At 37.5% G+C, this 23,895-nt stretch overlaps 1 protein-coding gene across 7 annotated transcripts; it reads left to right on the plus strand.

Moving 5' to 3' along the window:
* On the plus strand, positions 1 to 23,439 carry LOC123869196 (glucose transporter type 1-like). Of its 7 annotated transcripts, none has more exons than XM_045912006.1 (3): positions 8,469 to 8,601; positions 10,499 to 10,507; positions 20,908 to 23,439. In XM_045912006.1, exon 3 carries the CDS (start codon positions 20,930 to 20,932, stop codon positions 22,310 to 22,312), a length of 1,383 nt encoding a protein of 460 aa, XP_045767962.1. In that variant the 5' UTR covers positions 8,469 to 8,601; positions 10,499 to 10,507; positions 20,908 to 20,929; the 3' UTR covers positions 22,313 to 23,439. The 7 variants fall into 7 exon arrangements, with proteins under 7 accessions (XP_045767960.1, XP_045767961.1, XP_045767957.1 ...); XM_045912007.1 differs by lacking the exon at positions 10,499 to 10,507 and adding an exon at positions 20,218 to 20,228 and having other exon boundaries at positions 20,910 to 23,439; XM_045912004.1 differs by lacking the exons at positions 8,469 to 8,601; positions 10,499 to 10,507 and adding an exon at positions 1 to 392 and having other exon boundaries at positions 20,910 to 23,439.
* The last annotated feature ends 456 nt before the right edge of the window (positions 23,440 to 23,895 follow it).

The raw sequence follows: 23,895 nt of genomic DNA on the forward strand, positions 1-23,895 counted from the left end.
AATAAATATAGAGGTACCCCGTTTCAACGTTTGTCATGGGACATCACTATACTATCGATATCGACATTTTAAGGTTGGATTGTGTCCCAACACTTTTTGCGACACTAGCGCTATGCGGCTATAACGGAACTAACCGTTAACTTTTGCACTGTCCTATCTGTCTTTAGACTGGTATATAGTGATCTGTGGTCTGTGCTGTGACCACATTGTGACCGGCAATTTATTAGTATTGAATTATTGAATTATTGATAAAACTGCAATAGGATTCAACTCATGGATGGAAAAAATGCTAATTTAAAGGAAGCAAAACTCAAAAGCCTGTGATGTCGGAGATAGCATTACCTTGATTAAATCTAAAATCTATATTTGTATCAACTACCGAGCTGTACCAGGTATGTTTACAAAATAATTAGTTCATTATTATTTCTGCCCTATGTCCTACATTTACATACTTTCATATTTAGAAGAGCCACTATAAACGGGTCCATAATTCCCTTTAAGGACCTCTTTTGGAACATGATTTATTACAACATTTTTATTAAACCCAGGGCCCAGGGTATAATTAAATACATATTTACAAAATATCGACAATCGACATACGTCTCTGTCTATTAACAAATTGCTTACAAATCATTGTCGCACACTGCGATGAATTCAATTAATTTCTATTTATTTAAAAATAAAACTTATGTTGCTTTAAGGCTTAGAAAAAATAGAACTTTGCTTGATTGTATTTTGTAAGTAGCTGTAAGGTACCTGTACCTTAGAATAATATTTAATAACCACTGGGTAGTGGGTTATGGGTACCTAAGTACTTACCTAATTAAATAAAAATGTAACCTACCTACCTACCTACTTAAAATATTTAAAAAATCGAATTGGGTATTTTGTTAGTCTCGGAATATTTAGTAGTTCCCATTCTTTCGTATTTGCTACTTGTTTGTGTTGATTTGATTGTCCATATAAAAAATTCATTAGTTCAATTCGCGTTGCGCGGCGTCCTCGATAGTAGGTACCTACCTACGTACCCTCTACCTACCTACCTACGTATTATAGTTATGTTGATTGATTCGATATGCCTGTTTATTTAATAATTTACTAGGTACTTAGGTATTAAATGTGAAAGGGCTGCTACCTTGGATCACAGAAAATGCTACCTATTAGACATTTTTTAGACCTATTGCTTTCATACCTAGGTATCTACATACTTTATTTTTAGGGTTCCGTAACTCAAAACGAAAAACGGAACCCTTGCTTATCACTTTGTTGTTTGTCTGTCTGTCATGTCTGTCAAGAAAACCTATAGGGTCTACTTCCCATTGACCTAGAATCATGAAATTTGGTCTTATATAGCACAAGTAAAGGAGGACAAGGAAAGGAAAACCGTGAATTTGTGGATACATCACAAAAAAAAAAAAATTAAAATTGTTTAAATTTTCAAAGAAAGTTATACCATTATAGTTAGTACCAAGTGGTACTAACTATATCATATGAAAGGGCTTTACTTGAACATTCTAAAACAGATTTTTATGCATAATAGTTTTAGATTTATCGTGCAAAATGTCGGAAAAAATACCCGAGTACGGAACCCTCGGTGCGCGAGTCTGACTCGCACTTGGCCGGTTTTTTTTGTTTATAGATGTAATATGAAAAAAAAATCGGTCAAGTACGATTTGGACTCGCACACGAAGGGTTCCGTACCATAGTATAAGCAATACACTTTTTAATTTTTTTAAATATTCATTTAGGCCACTTCGCAATTTTTATCATTTCTTTAACTTTATATACTAATTTTTCTCAATAAATCAACACATAGAAACATCAAGTCGATTTTACAATAACTTGTAGCTAGTGGCAACCCTAACTTGCACAAGTGTTTTTTTCACTTCGTCACTCTGTAAAAACTTGAAGTTCAAATCAGACGGTTATAAAATGGCCAGTGAAAACACATCTTCGTTGCTTCAACCGCAAGGTTCGTTATTTTAATAATTTTCTTTTTACAAAAAATTAAAAAAAAAACCTTATCAAATATTATTAGGTAATGTGTCAACAAACGAACGATTATGGAAGGTACCTTATACTATATCTATGGTACGTAGTACGTACCTATGCCTAGGTAGTGAGACAATGTAAAATTATGGTGAAATAACTTTGATGGTAATTTTCATCACGCGCTCGATCTTTGGATATTATACCTACCTAAGTAATTTCAAATTACCCTCCTTTAGGCTTCGCCGCAGCAGTGCAGTGCTGTCAGGTAAAAATAAGAGGATTAACATTTAACAATAGTAATTTTATCATTCGTTTTTGGCGACAAATTTTCGTCTTCTACTTTTTGTGACTGGTGAAAGCCATAACATGATAGTGATAGTGGATAAGACGGCTTCCTGTTCAGGAGGTCCGGTTCCGTTGTTTGACCTTTAACTTTTCGGAGTAATCTACCTAAGTACCTACGTGCATTTGAAACAAATATCATGTGAACGAAAACCACAACGTAAACCTTTAACATAGGCGCCAAGAGGCTCCCTCGGGCTTTTTAGTTATAGTTTTAGTTATAGAATTAGTTGTTAAGCTAGAAATAAGTACCTACTAACATAGTTTTAAGTTATTTGTCATACTAACACAATTATGGGTCTAATGGCCTGAAATAAAAGTTTATTTATTTACATTGAGAGTTCTCCATAATGACGTTCTCGTGTCTGAAGTCTGCCAGAAGTTCCGCACTTGGCCAGCGTGGTAAGAGTAAAACAATAGTGACCCGTCTATGATGATGATGGTGATGATGGTAGGTACCTACTAGCTAGGTAACTTTTTTTTTTTTTTTAAACTGCCTATTATTTCTTGTGGTTAGGTATGTTGGATCATACAATAGGTTAACATGCAATTAATCGTCACGACCAGTCGCATTAAATGACGATGACAGGGCAAATATTGAGCCAAGTAGTTATGTTTGAAAATATTGTATAAATGATGAGTAGGATTGGATTAAAATGAATACTTTAGTTATTTTATATTATAGATTTCATAGGAAACCATAGGCAATAATAATCACAGACCAAAAAAGGGGGCAAAATATTAGCCACTGGACTTGCCACTTTATTTACTTTATTTAGATAAAGAATTACCATTTATGAATCACAAATCATAAAATAACAATACACATGCGATAATAATAATTAAGAAAAACAACTCCTAATTATTCATGTTAGTGATTGTCTGATTTTAATACTTCCTTACATTGTTGGAATCAAAGAATGCTGGGAATTTATTTATACATAAATTCTACGCTTTACGATTATTGTGTTTCATAATTATTTACCTCAAGAACCCCAAGAATAGCCTGCGACAGTATTCATAGAGAAAGGCTATATTATTTTATAATAATTAGAAAAGCTTGAAATACCAATGACATTAACTAAATACCAATACCTACGCAGCTTACGTCGAGAATCCTGCCGTGCATATTAATGCATTCTTGCAATGATAAGAATAAAGACTTTATTGTTGAATCTTACGAGAAAATATGTGACGGAAATAGATTAAAGAGACCATAGCAAACAAAAAATGTGAGAAGAATAAATAGAATTCGTGGTTACATCACAAAAAAATGTGTTCATGAAAAAATTAATTTATTATATCACATGTAGATGGCGCAGTCCGTCATTAATTTAAAGTGTTAATATCTTTTACGATGGTACAGAACCCTTCGTGTGCGAGTCCGACTCGCACTTGATCAGTTTTTTCTACTTATTTTAATATAGTATACCTATTTGCATTGAAACGGCCGACTTGTATGGATCCATACGAATCGACTTGGTACGCGCCACGAATTCGACTTGTTTTTTTGACGAATAACAAATATTTAGAACTTACAAGTTTAAGACTAAGGAACCCTACAGGCCATACATTTAAGCCTTTGTAGCGCATCCTATACTAGATGTAGGTAGGCCTACCTATATCTAGTATAGGAAGTGGGAACGCTAAATTGCTTAATTGTAGGAGAACTGGTAGTTGATGATGGTTGATTAAAACTCTGAATAGACTGTAGTTATCTAATTAATGTTACAATAGGCAATAGCTGTTATGAGTGGACTTAGACTGTATAGGACCATGGGGAAATCTGCTCTTTTGTATGTTTGCGACGCGTCCCCACCCCGATTGCCATCTCGAACTGTCGCGTTCAATATGCCTCCCTCTCTACTGATGTTCGTTCAAACCAATTCGAATTAATGGATCGATAGTCCATAAATTCATATACAATTTAAATATTATTTAACTGGAGCTCAACTATAGGTATTTCTACTCGAGGTTACTCTTGTTCAACTCGATTCTACTCGAGTTCGACTCTATTTCTACTGGAGGTCACTCTTGTTCAACTCGATTCTAATCGAGTTCAACTCTATTTCTACTCGAGGTCACTCTTGTTTAACTCAATTCTACTCGAGTTCAACTCTATTTCTACTCGAGGTCACTCTTGTTTAACTCGATTCTACTCGAGATCAATTCTATTTCTACTGGAGGTCACTCTTGTTCAACTCGATTCTACTCGAGTTCAACTCTATTTCTACTGGAGGTCACTCTCAACTCGAGTTCAACCCTTTATCTACTGTAACTAAACTGTAGTTAAGTAAACTCTTGTTCAAATTTGGTTCAATTTTATTTCTACTCTAGGTCAACCATTTGCAATTCGCTTATTCCCCTAACGTCCTGCACAGTATTGATATTTTATCGAAAACTTACTACCTAGATGCTTACATCATATTTCATGACTATTTATCCCGACCCGAGATAGGTAGGTCTCACATTTCTGACGCCAGAGAGGCGCCTTTTTATCCAGATTTGTCCCGAAGTTCTTAGCATACAAGTGTAGGTCGGTATTAAATGATATTTGGTACTCGTATGACAACAGGACGCCCCCGCGTGCTCTGTATATCTAACGCCTACTCAGGGATTTAATAACATAGCTAGGTAATTTTTTCAGCATCACAGTTTAATTATTCGACTCGATGAATTTACGGGTTGCCACTTGCGTACCTACCATTATGGAACGCAACTCAAAAACTGCTTTTAAAATAAATCAAAATAGCGAGCAGACGAGCAGGCGGGTCACCCGATGTTAAGTGGTTACCGCCGCCCATTTACATTTGCAGTACCAGAGGAATCGCCAATGCGTTGTCGGCCTTTCAGGAATTTGTTGGTCCGCCCCTTGAATAACCCATGATATCTAATGGGAACACCGCCGAAGGGAGCTGATTCCACACTTTTTTTGTGCTTTATAGATTTTATTTGCACGTCGCTGCTTTTGCGTGTTTCATCTTCGACCAGCTGGGCCATTACCCAAAAACTGCTCATTGCTGCAATCAAAATAATTCGTAAGATGCATAATTCATGATATTTTTACTGCGACAGTGCATTTTAGCCAATAGCAAGAGAGTGTCGGCCAATCAGAGGTGATTGCAATCGCCACTTTACTCTAATCGACTCCTGGGCTAGAGTGTGTATGTACCTACTACAAAGCTTTGATAATGCGGTTATTTAGTGCATCTATAGCACAAGTACATAATATATTCTGTGCTTGAAAGTCTTCACAGTTCCTTATATTGCAATAATTTATTATTTACAGGTGCACCATAGACAAGTTTTTTGAAAAGTAGCTATGTTCACACGTTGTGCTTGTTGAGCGGTCTCGTATAAGTACTTGCATTCTATTATGTTATGTATAGCTTTCTCTAGGCACGACTGAGCTATCATATTGTTATCCATATTTAGAAGGAATCATTTTATGATGTTTTTATCGGACTGAATCACGTTTCTGTCACCTTATATGCATTGTAATGTTTTTGTTTCTAATTACTTCTAGATATGCACCTATTACATGCATCTACTTACCTACCTAGTAAGTTGAAATAACAATGCCTTCATAATAACGCTGTGGCAACGCATAGACTGTGAAGTGATCACATTTCATTCCGTTAGTGCGAAAGTGGTGTAACTCATACTTTTTTCACTTATAGTTCTATGGCTATAATAATAATCTCAAACGATTTTGGGTTTTTATATCGTAGATTCGAACATGCGAAGATAGCGGAACTGGATATTGGACTGGAAAACCTGCAAAAAAGGCTCTCAATTCCTTATTTTTAAGTTGAGCCGTTTTTACCGTAACTGCCTTGAAACTAGATCTTTCGCGACGTCTCATTGATCTTATTTGTATAGTTTAGATATCGTAAGTTGCCGTCAACTAAACACATACACTAACACACAAAAATATATTGTGTGATTGTTTTGTGTAGCAACCCTAGAATAAATAATTACAGGAAAAACCAGAGGGGGTCGCTTAGCTACGCAAAGCATGGTTCTACCACTGACATTGATTTTCTTTGCTGCACTACATTAGCATAACTTGAGTCGACAGAGGCCGAAAGCACATGAGTAAATATCAAAAGTGCATGATTATCCTATAGGTAAGAAACTTTAACAGGTAGGTATGTTGGTAGGTTGTAATTCGATTTATGCAACCTGTAACCTACACCTTTGACATTTAACAGGGCTCTCTCCGTCACTTATTCCATACAATCGTAGTTCCAATTTCATTTGAATATTAAGCAACCAAAGTTCATGAAACTTTGCAGATATATTCTAGGAACTAATATCTGTGCCTGTGGTGTTTTAAATTTTTCTAAAAATATGTAGTTTAAAAATTACAGGGGCTCAAAGATTTGTATGGGAAATTTTAAGACCGCGTAACTTTGAAACCGAATATTTTAACAGAAATCTGGAAAACCACAGGCATAGATATTAGTTTCTAGAATATGTCTGCAAAATTTTATGGACTTTGGTTGCTTAATATTCAAATGAAATTGGAACGACGTTTGTATGGAGCGAGTGACGGAGAGACCCCTCTTAAGTATTCCTTTTAATTCTTGTGCACTAGAGCTAATAACCTAGCTTATTACACAGAATATAAACTGAAAAGAATTAAAAACGTTTAACTAACTAAAACACCCTACCTAATTGCCAAACCAATCCACAAAATATTGAAGAAAAAAATGACCAAAATTCCCTCTCCTGATTTATATTACTCGAATAGATAGGTATCTAATCAAAACTGTACAATCATATTAGTGTCGCTTCTCTTCTTCCTTTTCAGCCTTGTTCTTGGATGAATAGGCCTTGTTTGTTATATAAAATCAACTACTTACTAAGTAAGTTAGATATGTCCTAGTAAATAAGTTATTTGACGAGATGTAAGTAAAGCATATAATTTGCAATCAGCTTAAGTTATATCCCCGAATGCGTTCACTTCTGTTAGACTTGGCTTTGAAGGTGCTCCTGTCTAGGGTTATCAACACAAAAAAAAACATTTTTTTTCGTAATTTTTATAATCTATCTTCATTTGTATTTGGGTGATTAACCCTAAAGTTATATTAGTGCCTTATAAGTAGGATTGGGAATAGTCCCGAAAAAAACATCAGCTCAGCAAATAGATACCTAACTTACTCATATATTAATTAAATCGTTAACTAATGGATTGGTTTATGAGAAAATTTTAATTGGTCGTTTATTTATAGCGCTTCGAAAACCGGCTGTTTTATTCACATTTTACCAAAACTTTTTATAAAAAAAAATTCGTGCCTAGATTGGTATTAAGTTTTTGGTTATACTAACTTTTCCAACTATTCGTGTTTCCTAAATCATGTCAACAGTCAATAAGGTCAACAGTTACTTATTAACTGTTGCGGCTATTGTTATAATTATAACGCCGCTCCACCACGTAGCATCTGTTACTGGAAGTTACTTTCACTGGATTTCTCTTTGCTTTTGATTTCGTTTAGTTTTCTCTATTTTGCATCGTTTGTGTTCAAACTCTGATTGACTATTGGGTAAAATATATCGTTGCGGTTAACTATATTTTGTGTTTGGTTTTGGTCAGTTTGGTCCTTGTTCAAGATCAGAACTCCCTATCTTTAGGGAAACATGAATAATGATCAGCGGGGTGATTCCATAACTCAATGATCATCACCGAATGAAAGCCACCAAGCTTATTTATTTGTAATGCATTGAAGGTTATCTACGAAATCTTTTTTATATCGCTCAGTGAAGCAGCAAAGCAAACCCAGTCAATGTTAATTTATTGAGCCCTGAAATCATCTACTTGCACTCCCTTACATAATAATTTGGAGCAGTTTATTTTAATAATATGCACCAGTGTCCAAAATATTCCTACGTTGTGGTAGATTTTGACAGTAAAAAATTCAATATGGCTTTACTATTACATACACTGCTATTTACTTATTAGTTATTACGTACTTAACTAAGTAAACAGTGATAATAGTATTATCTACCGCAGCGCTTTGATTTATTTAGCTGGCACATCAATCAAAAATATAGGTGTTAAATTGTACTTAAACTTGTAATAACGTATATTGTCATAGTTGACAACCCTACAAATGCTGTCGGCCTTATGCAAGTACAGCAGTAACCAGTCTGTTTTGCTCCGTTGCCTACGTCGCAGTTTTCCAGCCGTTCAAAGTTCTCGAAGATGTTCAACTTTTAGTGCAGTGTTGTTCAAACAAGTGTTCAAAACATTTTGATCATTGTCATATCTAGACTTTGTAAGCGATTCAACTTCTTTCTTTATTTTCAAACGACAGCAGCATCCAAAAATAATTGGAAATCAATTTATTTGAGTCAATTTTACATAAATTTTTAGAATAGGTAAGAGATGGATGTAAAGAATACCAAGAAATATATCTAATCTATCCTCGTTTTTTTTGGGGCCTCATAAATATGTTAATAGTTTATAATACCTAGGTCTGTTTTAGTTTCATTTATGCAGATTTGTGAATTTTATAGTAAGAACTGATTATAAAAGTTTTGTATCCAAATTTTTTACAATCAGTTCTTACTAAAAGATATTTAGTTTCTTGCTTATTAACCTTCCAATGTCGATTGTGAAAATGTCAGCTTATCTTATCTTTTAGAGACGTTTTTACAAATAATGCCGCCACTTCACTCTTTTTTGGTCAATATAAGAAATCTTGAATGAAATCTTTTAGTTTGCTTTAAATTATCTCACTTTACTAGGAATCTCGTATAAAATGCCATTTTTCCTTCCTTAAGAGAATTCAATACCTTTGCATGATAACTGATAACGCTATTGATTTTTAAAAAATCGGTCAAGTTTGTGTCTGAAGACGTGGTATGTAAAACTTAGCCATACTAGTTTTTAAAAATTTTGCATTAAACTTGATTAAACTAAAATAAAAGTGGTCGCACGCAGAGTTCCTTACCGTTGTACAAGTATAACAGTTTTTAATTTTTTTTTTTAATTTGCGTGGCCATATAAATACACACTGGGATACCTCTCTATAAGTAGGGAGATACTATCGATTTTGGGGCGCCATATAAGAATATTAGCCATGTTAAATGACTAATATTCCCCTTTCCTCTCCAACTAAGCGTCAGGTATGTACTAAGAGTAGGTACGACAATAGTGCAACGGGCGGGTAGGTATATTATTTATTTCTATGGAAAATACAGCGCGCTGACAGACAGACAACAAACAGACGGAAAGCGGAGGTTTAGTAATAGGTTCCCGTAACCCGTTGGCACGCTTCGATTATGGAAGACCCTGAAAAGCACTGCAAATTATGTGCAAACCTTCTAGGTCTATACCCAGAAGGTTTGCACATCCGCGCCTGGGTCTTTAAAACTTGTACTGTATGATGACAATTATTCTATTTTGGTACATACGAGTAGGTACCTATTTAAGCAGTTGTGGGGTTATATATATATGACTCCGCTGGTGTTAAATGATACACCCAAAGCTATGTACACTGGTTTATTGTTACCCACATTATATAATACACAATAAGAAAATTTACACTAAAGTTGTATTTACAATGCTAACTAATTATTTACATGGAACAGAATGCGTTCTATTCATTATCGCGAGTCGTCCACGAAGGGGACGCAACGAGTGTCAAAGTAGACTGATGAAACGCACTGAACACTGGGAATCTGGGGAAAGCCTTTTTATAGTCTTTCCCCGTCCACCGTACTTGTTTACGCAAAAGCCAGTAAATACCGGTTCTTACCGGCTGCGCGCAGGTGTGTTTAGCAGGTGCGCTCGCAGCTGCAATATGCAGGTGGCATTCTTGGAATTTGCCCGCCGCGATTTACCGTCGTCACACAACAAACAGTTGCACGACGACCAAAACGCGGTCTAACCAACCTACAGTGGTCGGTCGCCACATCAGCCCCCCCGGAGACCTTTAGGGTCGATAAAAATCCGGGAACCTAACTCGGCGACCAGAGCGAGAGGTAGTTTGACCTGCAGGTGGTCGCTCTGAAGGAGGGACCGCGATAGAATCCCTCGCAGGTAGAACAGCAGCTGTTGGAGTAACGCTACCTGGTTTATCCGTTAGGATATAGGCTGGCTTCAACCTGTCTATCGAAACGGTAACTATTTTGCCTGCTACGTCGATCTTAAAAAACTTATCATTCCGTTCCACCACCCTAAATGGGCCGGCGTATGGAGGTTGCAACGATCTTCTGACAAAATCCTGTCGTAAAAAGACATGCGAAACCGTTGACAAGTCTTTAAAAACGAATACTTTGCTCGAACCATGGCGAGCAATGGGAGTAGGTTGTAACTTCTTCATATGAAGACGGAACCTGTCAAGAAAATCGGTGTAGTCAGTCTGTTTGTCAGCAGATGGCTCGAATAGATCGCCGGGTAGCCTGAGTGGCTCTCCATAAACAAGCTCGGCACTGGACGCTGAAAGATCGTCCTTCCATGCACTGCGAATTCCCAATAGAACGAGTGGAAGTTGTTCGGTCCAACTATCATTCGCGTGACACATTAATGCTGCTTTAAATTGTCGATGGAAACGTTCCACAAGACCATTGGCAGCCGGATGGTACGCAGTCGTTTTAAGGTGTTGGGAACCGATCCTTGCTGACAATTTGCTGAAGAGATGCGACTCAAATTGCTTTCCCCTATCCGTTGTTACCTTTAATGGACACCCGTAACGGGATATCCATGAGGAAATAAAGGCTTTAGCAACACTCTCCGCTGTTATATCATGAAGTGGTACTGCTTCAGGCCATCGCGTGAATCTATCGACCGCGGTGAAACAGTACCTGTACCCGTCAGAAACAGGGAGAGGACCTACTAAGTCTATGTGGACGTGAGAAAAACGGCTAGACGGAAGTTTGAAATCGCTAACTGGGGCATGTACGTGACGCGAAACTTTAGATTTTTGACAGGCGATACAGGAGCTTGCCCAGTTGCGGCAATCTTTCCTAATACCTGGCCACACGTATCGCTCAGTCACCAATTTAATAGTGGTCCTGGCGCTAGGGTGGCTTAACCTATGAAGGTTATCAAAAACTATCTTTCTAAACTCTGGTGTTATATAAGGGCGTTGCTTAGTACCAGAAACGTCACAAAATAATTTTACAGATCCGTAATGTACTTTTTCTAATTTAAGAGACGAACCGTTTCGTAATAATTCCCTTAATTCGGAATCTGTAGCTTGTGAATTAGCTAACGCGTTTAATAGTTCATCTACCGGTGCAATAGCCTCCGTCCTTGATAGCGCGTCCGCGACTACGTTGTCTTCTCCGGCGATACACCGAACATCCGTAGAAAACTGCGATATGAAATCAAGATATCGAAATTGCCGCGGAGAACACGAATCCAAGGGTTTTTTAAATGCAGAGACTATCGGTTTATGATCGGTAAGTATGTAAAAAGGTTTTGATTCGACCATATAACGAAAGTATTTAACCGACTCGTAAATCGCCAACAGCTCACGATCGTACGCGCTGTACTTACTCTGAGCTGGCGTTAACTTCCGCGAGAAAAAACCGAGCGGCTGCCAATGCCCTTGAACTTGTTGCTGGAGAACCGACCCGATAGCGGAATCAGACGCATCCGTAACGATAGCAAGAGGGGCAGATGAATCTGGATGAGCCAGAAGGGCAGCATCAGCAATACTCTCTTTGCACTTGTTAAAAGCTTCTTCTAAGGCGGGAGTCCAGTTAATTTCGGTACTACTTTTAACTGCTGGACCACTAAGCAGACCGTGAAGAGGAACCTGTAACTTAGCAGCACCAGTAATAAAACGTCTATAAAAATTTAACGCACCTAGGAAACGCCTAAGGTCCCGAATAGTCTTTGGCCGCGAAAAATTTCGTATGGCCTGGACTCTATCTCCGATAGGTTTAGTTCCGTCAGGAGAAACCAGGTAGCCTAGGAACTCTATTTCCTGAACACCGAACACGCATTTGCTAGCATTAAGCAAAATGCCATGTTCGTTGAAACGCTGAAAGATTATGCGTAGGTGCTCGACATGCTGTGCCTCATCGGCCGAAGCGATGAGCACGTCGTCGATAAATGGAAAACAGAAATCAAGATCCCTTAGGACTTCGTCCATAAAACGCTGAAACGTTTGGGCCGCGTTGCGCAAACCGAAGCTCATATATGGAAATTCGAAAAGTCCGAAAGGTGTCGTGATTGCCGTTTTTTGTACATCATCAGGCGCTACAGGAATCTGATTATAAGCACGCACTAGGTCTAGTTTACTAAAAATTTTACAACCGTGAAGATTATGAGAGAAATCGGCGATATGCCGTACCGGGTATCGATCCGGTACGGTACGAGCGTTAAGCGCCCGGTAGTCACCGCAAGGTCTCCACCCCGTGTCCTTTTTAGGCACCAAATGTAAAGGCGATGACCAAGGACTCTCAGAACGGCGCGCGACACCCGTGCGAACCATATCTTCAAACTCCTGCTTCGCTATTTTTAACCGATCAGGCGCCAACCGCCTCGGCCGAGAGCAGGCAGGCGGGCCAGATGTAGTTTTTATAAAATGTTGCGTTTGATGTTTACATTCCCGCTCTAGAGGAGATCCAGTCGGCCTCACAATGTCAGGGAACTCCATCAGCAATTGGTGGTATTTAAAATCACCAGTAACCGCGACTTTGACCTTAGGGTAAGCGCACGCGGATGCAACCAGGGCAGCTGATGTAAGCGACGTAGTCTTATCAACTAAACGAGCGCCTCGAACATCAACAAGTAAATTATAAAAACATAAAAAGTCAACGCCAATAATAGGTTTGCTGACATCGGCAATTATAAAACGCCAGTTAAAAGAGCGGCGCAGACCTAAATCTAAGGTAACGCTTAGCCAACCATAAGTAGCTATGACGGTGTTATTGGCAGCAAAGAGTTCAAAGTTCGTCTTTGGACGTTGCCGTTTACCTAAATAACTAATCGGGAAAACGCATAAGTCCGATCCCGTATCAACTAAAAACTGCACTTTAGTCTTTGCGTCGGTTACGAACAATCGACCGCACACCGAATCACACTTATGGTAGGGGACCGAATTACACTCTTGGTAGGGGACAACATTACACTTGTAGTAGGGGTCATCCTTACACACGTAGTAGGGGACAAAATTACACTCTTGGTACGGGGGAGAATCAGACTCGTGGTAGGGGATCGCGGCCGACGTAGACGGCCGCGCTACTTTAAAAAATGGCACGGTGATTTGCACTTAGCTGCCTTTGCGCCGAACTTCTCGTGATACCAACACAGAACCTGGCCGTCGGCGCGGGAGCGGCTGCGCGACTTGTGTGCGCCGCAGCCGCGTCCGCGCGGTCTCGAAGGGTGCCGCCCGGTGGTGCGGTGACCACTCACCGCCTCCAGAGCTTCGAATCTCGCCGCTAAATCATCTAATTTCCTATTCACTTGGGTTAACGCGAAAGAAGAAGACGCGGCGGCGACCTGCGTATTATGCGCGGGCGAAGCCTCATGGACCTTGTCGGCCAAGAGGGCCACCTGGTCTAACGGTAAGCTTTCCTGCATTGCAATGATACTTTGCAGCAGGTTAGGCAACCGGCTCGACCACAAGGTGCGTAGGAATTCGTCGGGATATCCGGCGCCCGCCAAACTCCGTATGTGCCGCAAAAACTGACTAGGTTTGCGGTCACCCAGCTCCTCACTCATTAACAGCTGTTTGAGCCGTTCACCGCGCGACGCGGATAATCGTTCGATGAGCTGAGTTTTTAAAACTTCGTATTTATTTTCCGAGGGAGGGCTCACAATAACATCCTCAACCTCGGCCGCGTATTTGTGTTCGAGCACTGAGATCACGTGATAAAACTTGGTATTGTCCGCGGTGATGTTAGCTAAAGAAAATTGTCCTTCAAGCTGCGCGAACCAAAGTTTTGGTTTCTCAGGCCAAAACGGTGGAGTTTTAACACCGATCCGGAAAAGTTTAGAGTCAGTCGCGTTTTCACTCGCGCACTGTGTGTCCGGCATTATTTAAAATTTTACGTAAAAATAATAAAAATTAAAAATAATTTACGTAATTATTTAAACACAAATATTAAAAATGTTGATTTAAAATTGTCGGAAAGTCACCAATATGTGGTGACTAATCACGTCGGAAGTCACCAATATGTGGGGTTATATATATATGACTCCGCTGGTGTTAAATGATACACCCAAAGCTATGTACACTGGTTTATTGTTACCCACATTATATAATACACAATAAGAAAATTTACACTAAAGTTGTATTTACAATGCTAACTAATTATTTACATGGAACAGAATGCGTTCTATTCATTATCGCGAGTCGTCCACGAAGGGGACGCAACGAGTGTCAAAGTAGACTGATGAAACGCACTGAACACTGGGAATCTGGGGAAAGCCTTTTTATAGTCTTTCCCCGTCCACCGTACTTGTTTACGCAAAAGCCAGTAAATACCGGTTCTTACCGGCTGCGCGCAGGTGTGTTTAGCAGGTGCGCTCGCAGCTGCAATATGCAGGTGGCATTCTTGGAATTTGCCCGCCGCGATTTACCGTCGTCACACAACAAACAGTTGCACGACGACCAAAACGCGGTCTAACCAACCTACAGTGGTCGGTCGCCACACAGTCATTAAAATTCTTGTAAACGATAAAAGTATGAGTTGTTCTAATTAGGCATGGCAAGCGTTCGCATGTTTTTTATAATTTATTCATTCTCAAACAAGCATCACAATAGAATATTTAACCACCTGTGCAATTATTGTTAATCACTAATCATGTTTAGTTTCTTGTTATGTACAATGTGTTTCTTCTAAATTAACTTATTTAATAGCTATAACATGGTTGTTACTAATGCAAAATAAAGTTTTGTAGTTAGACCAGTTTTAGGTTAAAACCGGATGAACATTAATAATAATAATATACTTTGTATCTAACTACCTTGTTATGCCATGAAATAAGCAGATACATCGGAGAGATCAATATGCCCTTTGACATTCACTTCAATCTCTTGTTATAATGCTCACGAGTTCATTCACTTAGTTCCATATTTTTTAATTTTGTGGATACATCTTAGCATTTAAATAATACACTTAAAACGCGTTTTTTCATCGTGTTTCTTGTACATCTTTTTAGGGTTCCGCCGAATGGTGCCAACGGCCCTATCTGCCTCCGCTGTCCGTGCCGTGAGTTGGTCAGCTGGCTGCCCTGTCTACCTCCGTTGTCCGTCTGTCTGTGAGCGGGCTGTATCGGGCTGAATTCTTTTATTGGTAGGGTTAGGGTTAGGATAATAAATTAGGTATACCTGATTGCTGTTTGTAGACAAGGAAATGATACTAATTAGTAATTATTACCTATTATTTTCCACAGAGAGCATCGTGAAAAGAATAGCACTATTTTTTTAGATCTGTATTTTAGAGATTATGTACAACTGAATTAGCACCTACTTGCTACTAAAATATAATCGTATCACTTCACGGTCCCAATACCTTTGTTTATCAGTCGTGACCTCAGTTCGCAAAGGTGACCTCAGCCCTTGTTTTACGTTCGTCGCACGGGGACAACGAATTTTATTTTATTTTATTGGAACCAAAAAACGTAAAACATGGAACTAGTCTAGCCTTAGGCGGTAGATATATAGCTATACGTCATATACGTCATATCATATTATCCCGGATATTATCCCGTTTATGGAGTCGTATCCTAATTACTTAAAATTACTAATTAGATAGATACCTCCTTACCTACTTAAAATTAAAATGAAAAACAAAACTAATCGATCGTCTTATCTTTAACTGTAAATTCCCTGTAATGTAAAGTCTACTTATTTTATCATTAGGTGCCTAGATATACTTACCATCTAAGTATTTTAACTGTATTGAATTGAAACAAAATTGCGTTCATAACTGGGTATTTATCATTGATGTAAGTTGCAGTTCCAATTATTGCTAAGGTCAACTACCTACTCTCTCGTCGTCGCTTGCGTTATCTATGCTCCGAAAGAGAAAACAACTTTGTTTGTATTTGTAAATAAAACTGGATTAAATACCTACTTTCCTACCTTCGTAGGTAGATACTTAAAATAATAGCCGGATATTGTTGTCATCATCGTTATCATCTCATCCTTACACCGCCGGACCCCTATTGGACACATCATCACAACTCATCGCCAGTCCACTTCTGGGCACAGGTCACTTCTCACAATGAGAAGCGTTTAAGTCATAGTCCACCACGCTGACTAAGTGCGGATTAGCAGACTTTGCACACTTTTGAGAGCATTATGAAGAACTCTCCGGCAAGCAGGTTTACTCACGATGTTTTCCTTCACCATTAAAGCAATTGCTTCAATTTCAAGTGTTCTCCGGAAACTTAGAGGTGCCCGGGATCGAACCACGCATACCTCGAATAGGAGGCCGAAGTTATATTTTATAGAGATAAACAAGAGATAAACCAGACACGAAGTCATATTCTCAGTTATCTACTTAAAGTACAAGACATTGTAAGTATACCATTTGACACAGTACTCAGTAGTTCTTATCTTATCGAACATTAAAAAGACGTGATTAGGAATTAGAGTAAGACAGCCTCTTTAACTTATAAAATATTAAAAAAACCGTAAAGTACCTATGTTTTGAAAAGAAAAAAATCCCAAAGTTTTTTAAAAGTTGTAACGTTTCTCTCTGTAGACTTTCGTTACATTTCACAATTTGAAATACAAAACTAAGTACTGATTCTTTAGTAGGTAATAAGTACCAGGATTACTCAGAAAGTACGAACAAATTAAAACGATGATCAAACTTATTTATATTTAAATTAACTTAAAGGTACCTAGGATGTAATTTGTATGGAGATCAAAGTCTTGCACAAGTTTATATTTAAGTTAGTTGTATTACGTCTATCCTATTGATCCTTATCAGCAAATAGATCAGCTCAATAATTATTTTATTTTGATTACAGCTATCGCTGTCGTAATATTTGGAGATTAGTAACGGCTTTGCGTTTAGTTATTTTTATTAGTGAACAGTTTTCGACGATCTGTAAGTAGACCTTTATGTAAAAAAATACATTTTTATAATGATCACGCATTCTGTCCGTGCAAAAAATGTGCTTAGTTGATCGGTCTTGTCATGTTTGTTTTGCTGCGAAAATCTTATAAATTAAGTAGGTAGGTCAGGCAGAAAAATCTTATAATCTATTCATTAAAAATAATAAAAGTACATAATATTCATTAATAGCTTATATATTTCGTGACTAACCTTGACTACTTTATGTATATTATATATTTTTGGAAGCCAATAATATTTTTATCCTAGCTTGAGTTGGGTAGTGGGCTACATAGTCAACAGTTTGATGTAATAAGAATAATGTAATTAGGAATTATAGCTGGCACTTTCTTTTTGAACTTTTTGGGGGTCAATAGTCTTCTTGACCCTTGACCTGAAAAATTGTTATAACTTACATCGCCGTTAGGGTTCGTGATTTAAGCAATCACGGTTTCCGTATATTTTTGTCCAAACATTGTTAGTTTAATAACCTTGTCAACTGTACCTTTTTTCCTTAATCCTTAATAGCTATATAAATGAGTTGTGATATATATCTGATAGCGTATGACGCTGAATGTGGTCTCACCTGGTATGTCAAGGAATCTATATATACTAGGTATAGGTGGCATTCATATTATATCTAGATTGAAGACTATACGAACCTATAAAAGTATTCAAATACTAACGGGCATGGCTTGATATTTGCAATCTTAACTCACAAAGATATAAATATGTTGGTGGAACGTGACAGATTCCAATCAGGGAGAGACCGTCTGTTCGAATGGTTAAATAGCTTATTAGCTAATCCAAATTCTGACGGAGTTTGCATCTGTTCAGATTGCTACAGGGTACCTAAGTAGGTAACATTATTGAGAAATTTGTATGATAGGATAGGTTTGTAGGATAAGATAGAATTGTATATATGTAATTGTAGGATACGGTACAATGAGGGAATACAGAAATGTAAAAGCCTGTAAATAAAACATTGAAATAAAATGATATAAATGTCACTGTTGGTAACATAACAAAAAGACCGGTGAAATCGCAGTCAAGGGCTAACTTGAATAGAATAAAAATTCAGACAAGTGCGAGGTGGACCCGCACACGAATCGTTCCGCGATAGTAATAAAAATAATACTTGTTTTTTTTAAAAGGCCATTTTATTTTTTTATTTGTTATTTGGTGTAACGACAATAGAAATACACATTCTGTTAATATTTTAACTCTATCTATCTATATGACAGACAGACGGACGGACGGACGGACAGCGGAGGCATAGGCTTAGTTTTAGGCTCCCGTTGGCAGCCTTCGGATACGGAACCCTAAAGAAGAACAAATTCCTAAAATGTTCGAGGTCGTTTCCTTTAACTTTGCATACAATAGTTTACTTTAACGCATTGTCAAATTATAATCTTTGAAGAGTTTTGTCATCTTCAAGTTTTTGTTGGTAGGTAGGTACTTTGTGAGTAAGATCCGCTTGAAATATTTTAAAACCGGTCTTACGAGTAAACAACTCAACTTGCATAACGTACGTCTACCTAAGTTTAGTTACATATATTATACTAGCCGATGCTCGCGGCTTCGCCCGCGTGGATTTAGGCTTTTCGAAATCCCGTGGGAACTCTTTGATTTTCCGGGATAAAAAGTAGCCTATCTCAATAAATAGTTTTTTTGGATAAGGATTAGTATTTGACGATAATATGATCAATAAACATAGGCTAATAATTTTAAATACTTTTATTCTATGGAAAAGTGGTTATAATGGCTAAAATATAAATGTTTGGTTTATACTATCGCGGACTTTTTTGTAGGCATTTTTGAGTTCTACAACTTTTCTATAGAAGTCAACCATACATCTCTAACCATTTAGGCAGCGTTCGCGAGAATCGTTAACGTATGGCAGTTTTTTCGACGCCTTACTCCACAATTTTCACTACCACGAAAAATCCTATCTATTTTCCGGGATAAAATATAGCCTATACGGATTCGGAAGAATCCCTCTAAGTAATGGTAAAAGAAATTTTGAAATCGGTCCAGTAGTTTTTGAGCCTATTCAATACAAACATACAAAAATACAAAAATACAAAGGTTTCCTCTTTATAATATTAGTATAGAAAACAAAGGATCACTCTTCCAAATTTTCCATTGAAAATTTTCACAGTCAAAAAACCTTAGAAAAGTTTAGGTTCCGTACCATCGTACAAGAAATATTTTAAACTTTTTTTGTTTTAATTTTCATGGTGGCCATTTTGAAATTTTTATTATTTGTCGTTATAGGGGCAATAGAAATATACATTCTGTGAAAAGTTCAGTTACTCTAGGTCTACTCTCTATTAGTCTCACCTATTACGGTTCACGAGATACAGCCCGCTGACAGACAGACGGACGGACAGCGCAGTTAGGGTCACGTTGGCACCCTTGGTTACGGAACCCTAAAAATAAAACCTATACAATAAAATTTCAATAAAGCATTGTGTGACGTAAAACGGAATACACGCAAATACCTACTTAGTATTTTATCATGTAAAAATAATATTGTGTACAATAATAACTTACAAAAACAAGTACTTGTGTATTGTAAGCACTAGAGTTTAAATGTAGGCGATTCGCAACGCTTCAGTCATAGAGAATGCAATCAGCGTGCTTAATTGAGTTCGTTCCCATTCCGAGTTTACTTAGTGCCAAGCGATATTGCAAGTGTTTTTATGGCTTCTCTGAAATAATGGGATCTATGCAATTTTACAATGACTGAGTATTGTCTGTCAGTTGGTTATTTCTTGGGCGGATCTACCAAAACCAATCATCTTTCGTCAAACCACAATTTGGAATTTTGTGTGATCAGTTATCACTTATCATACTTATAACAAAGTAGCTTACACATTTTTTTTTTCCGATACAAGTTGGACCTTGACTGAGTATCTCACTTGGTGGTAAGCGATGGTGCAATATAAGCTGATAGAAGCGGGCTATCTTGGAAGGGGTATGGCAGTTTCATTGAATCCACACCCCTGTCCGGTTTCTACGCGGCAGGCGTTGCTCGAGTGAAATTTTTGAAAATCGATAAGGTGGTAAAATTTCCAAAAACTGGTTTAAGTAGGTACTTCTTCATTTTTGTCCGAAAGCCAAGCACAACTTGAAATATAACGGAAAAAACTTTTATCCTCTATTTAACCCTCCTGGGGGTAGAATTTCTAAAAATCCTGAAAAATTATAAGTTTCTGACCCCAGCGGTTTAGGCTGTGCGTTGATTGATCAGTCATAGCTTTATATCTATATTAAGATTATTATGTTCTTTAAGTAACAAAAGCTTAGGAGGAAAATCAAAGATTATAATACAGATATATATCTCTAGGTATCTTTATCTTTACAAGATTTCTCATGTCATAGATAATAATGATTGCATAACAACTACCGGTTGTAGTTGCATAAGTTATCTTGACATTTTATTCAGATGATTAGCCGAAGCATCGATAACGCACCTATCTTATTCCTTTTTTGTATCATTCTCCTGTGTAATGTTTGTTTTTCTCTCATTTCAGAGTCGGTAACACGCCGCAAGATGTCGAGCGGAGGTGCCACCGGACCCTTGCTGTACGCCGTCTTTGCGGCCGTACTTGGAATGCTTCAGTTTGGATTCAACACGGGAGTTATTAACGCACCGAGGCAATTTATAGAAAATTTTATCAAAGAAAATTACAACGTCAACTCCGGTACCGTGTTCGGCGTTATCGTCAGCATATTCGCCATCGGGGGCATGATTGGATGCCCGCTAGCGAGTTGGATCGCAGATAAACGAGGTCGCAAATTCGCTTTACTCGCGAACGCTGCGTTTGGCGTAGTCGGAGCGGTTTTCATGGGCTTTAGCAAAGTTTCATCGTCACTTGCGATGTTGATTATCGGCAGATTTTTAATCGGAATCAACTGCGGCTTTGCTACAACCGCCTCTCCTACGTACGTGTCAGAAGTTGCACCTGTGAGGTTACGTGGTGCGTTCGGAACGGTTAACCAGTTGGCTGTAGCTTTTGGATTGGTTGGAGGACAGATTTTAGGCATCGACGTCGTACTGGGAAGTAACGACGGTTGGCCCTGGCTGCTCGGCTTGGCCGTTATACCATCGGCAGTTCAATGCCTGATGATACCGTTTGCACCAGAATCTCCACGATACCTTTTACTCGTACAGCGCGATGAGGAACAAGCGCGTAGCGTATTAACGAAAATTAGAGGAACATCTGAGATCGACGACGAAATCAAGGATATGCACGATGAGGATCGAGCAGAGAAACAGGAGGAGAAATTTACTATTTTAGATCTGATCCGCATTAAGTCTCTGCGTACACCGCTAATCATCGGCATCGTAATGCACCTTTCGCAGCAGCTCGGGGGAATTAATGCCGTTCTGTACTACTCGTCCACCATTTTCATCAACACTGGACTCAATGAACGAGATGCGCGGTTGGCTTCCATTGGTGTCGGAAGCATGTTGTTTATAATGGCTCTAGTATCGATACCGTTGATGGATCGCCTCGGCAGAAGAACGTTGCAGTTGTGCGGCCTTGGCGGCATGACGCTGTTTTCTGTACTGATGACAATAGCATTCTTCACATACGAAAATAATACAACAATGAGTGTGTTTGCTGTTATATTTACATTAATGTACGTGGGATTCTTCGGCGTTGGCCCCAGCTCTATTCCTTGGATGATCCTGTCCGAGTTGTTCGGTCAGGGCGCTCGAAGTGCCGCCGTCAGTGTGGGAGCTCTCATCAACTGGTTCGCCAACTTCATTGTTGGTCTTTCGTTCATTCCTTTGTCAACTTTACTAGGCAACTTCGTGTTCTTACCATTTACGATACTTTTGATTATATTTTTCGCATTTACTTATTTCAAATTGCCTGAAACCAAAAACAGGACAATCGAAGAAGTGACGGCTCTGTTCAAGAAATAGTTTTGTCTCGAATAGTTAGACTTAAGCTACATTCCTTAGATGTAAGAGAATCTACCTAATAACGCAATAAGCGATCACTACCAATAATTGTGATAGTTACTGTATTATCTCGTTATATTATAAACACTTGAGACAACTTTGTAGGACCTCGTATTTACTCATCGAAATCGTTCGTCTTCGATTTCGAAGAGCAATTCAAGCTAGGAAGACTGAAACCTTACGTACGTTAAATCTATTTTATTCTACCGATGTACTTATTACCTTGGAATAATAAATTAAAAGTAATATTTAAGGGGAAGTTTATCATATTAAGTATTATAAAACACGTATAGTACATAATATCTTGCCTTTAGTATTTTAACGTCGATCGTAACGTATTTTCATGATTATTGTGTGATATTATTGTTATAATTTTTCTTTTTGAGGACCAAGATTTTAATTTTAATCGCATCGTTCCACAGTAGTGTTTAAGAGATATTTTGTTTGTTGTTTTAAGATGTTATAATCTTTTTAATTTGAACAATTTGACTTTGGTGCTCAATTGTTTTGATATTTTCTTTAAAGTTTTACAGTGCCTTAGTGTTTCATAGGCTTTGTTCCCTTTATTACCAATCATGATATTACATTATGGAATTGTTCGTCTAAAATAATAACTGTTGCATCTATTAATCTGTAGTTATTTTATAAATAGTTGAAGTTTTTAAACTCTGTAGTTCACCGTCCTAGTGTATTTTTTAGTGCCAAGAACACCTTATATGATAGAAAATAAAACTGTTAAAGTTAATGGAAAATGTATTACTTATATTTAAAGTAAGCCCTGTAGAATATTGCACAATTTTTATACTAACTCGCAACAAAGGTGTTTTTAGGACTTCATCTTTAATCATGAACGTAAAAGTTTAAGATAATAAATGAACTCATGCACCACTTACGTAGGTACCAGGAAAAGTAAAGATGACTTAGGTATCCCCTAAAGACGTTTTGTACGAAAGAAAAACAGTATTCACTGTATGCTCAGATATACCTACTACCTAATATGTTTATGTACGTATTAAACGCATTTGCACATTTCCTTTTTTATGCAATCTAATAGATTAGGTGAAGACAATTTTTATTTTTTTTCGGAAGAGACCTTTTTATTGAGTACAGAAAATATTATATACCTACTTACTTAATTTAATTTTTTCTTAAAAATAAATTTTATACATTTTTGCTAAAATGTTGCACGTTAAATAGAAAATATAATATAATATGCTGTTTATTTGATAGGTTTATAATTCTATATTAATTTTTAAAGTGCAACATTTTATCATGATAATAATATCTTGATTATAATATTTTCTACGTTTACCTAATCATTTTTACGATTATTTCGCACAATTCAAGATTTATTTATATCCTTATAGGTCAATGTAAATATTTTATAATATTATGATAAAAATATAATTAATTATTATTATTGTAGATAAAAATACAGTTATATTAAAAACAAAATACGAATTTAATTCGCTTGTTGATATTAAATTATTATTATTTGGTATTATATTTTGGTGGTTTTATTCTATGTATACAGTATAAGGTAT

This window comes from Maniola jurtina, chromosome 10, assembly GCF_905333055.1.
Source record: "Maniola jurtina chromosome 10, ilManJurt1.1, whole genome shotgun sequence".
In the NCBI taxonomy this organism is placed as follows: Eukaryota; Metazoa; Arthropoda; class Insecta; order Lepidoptera; family Nymphalidae; genus Maniola; species Maniola jurtina.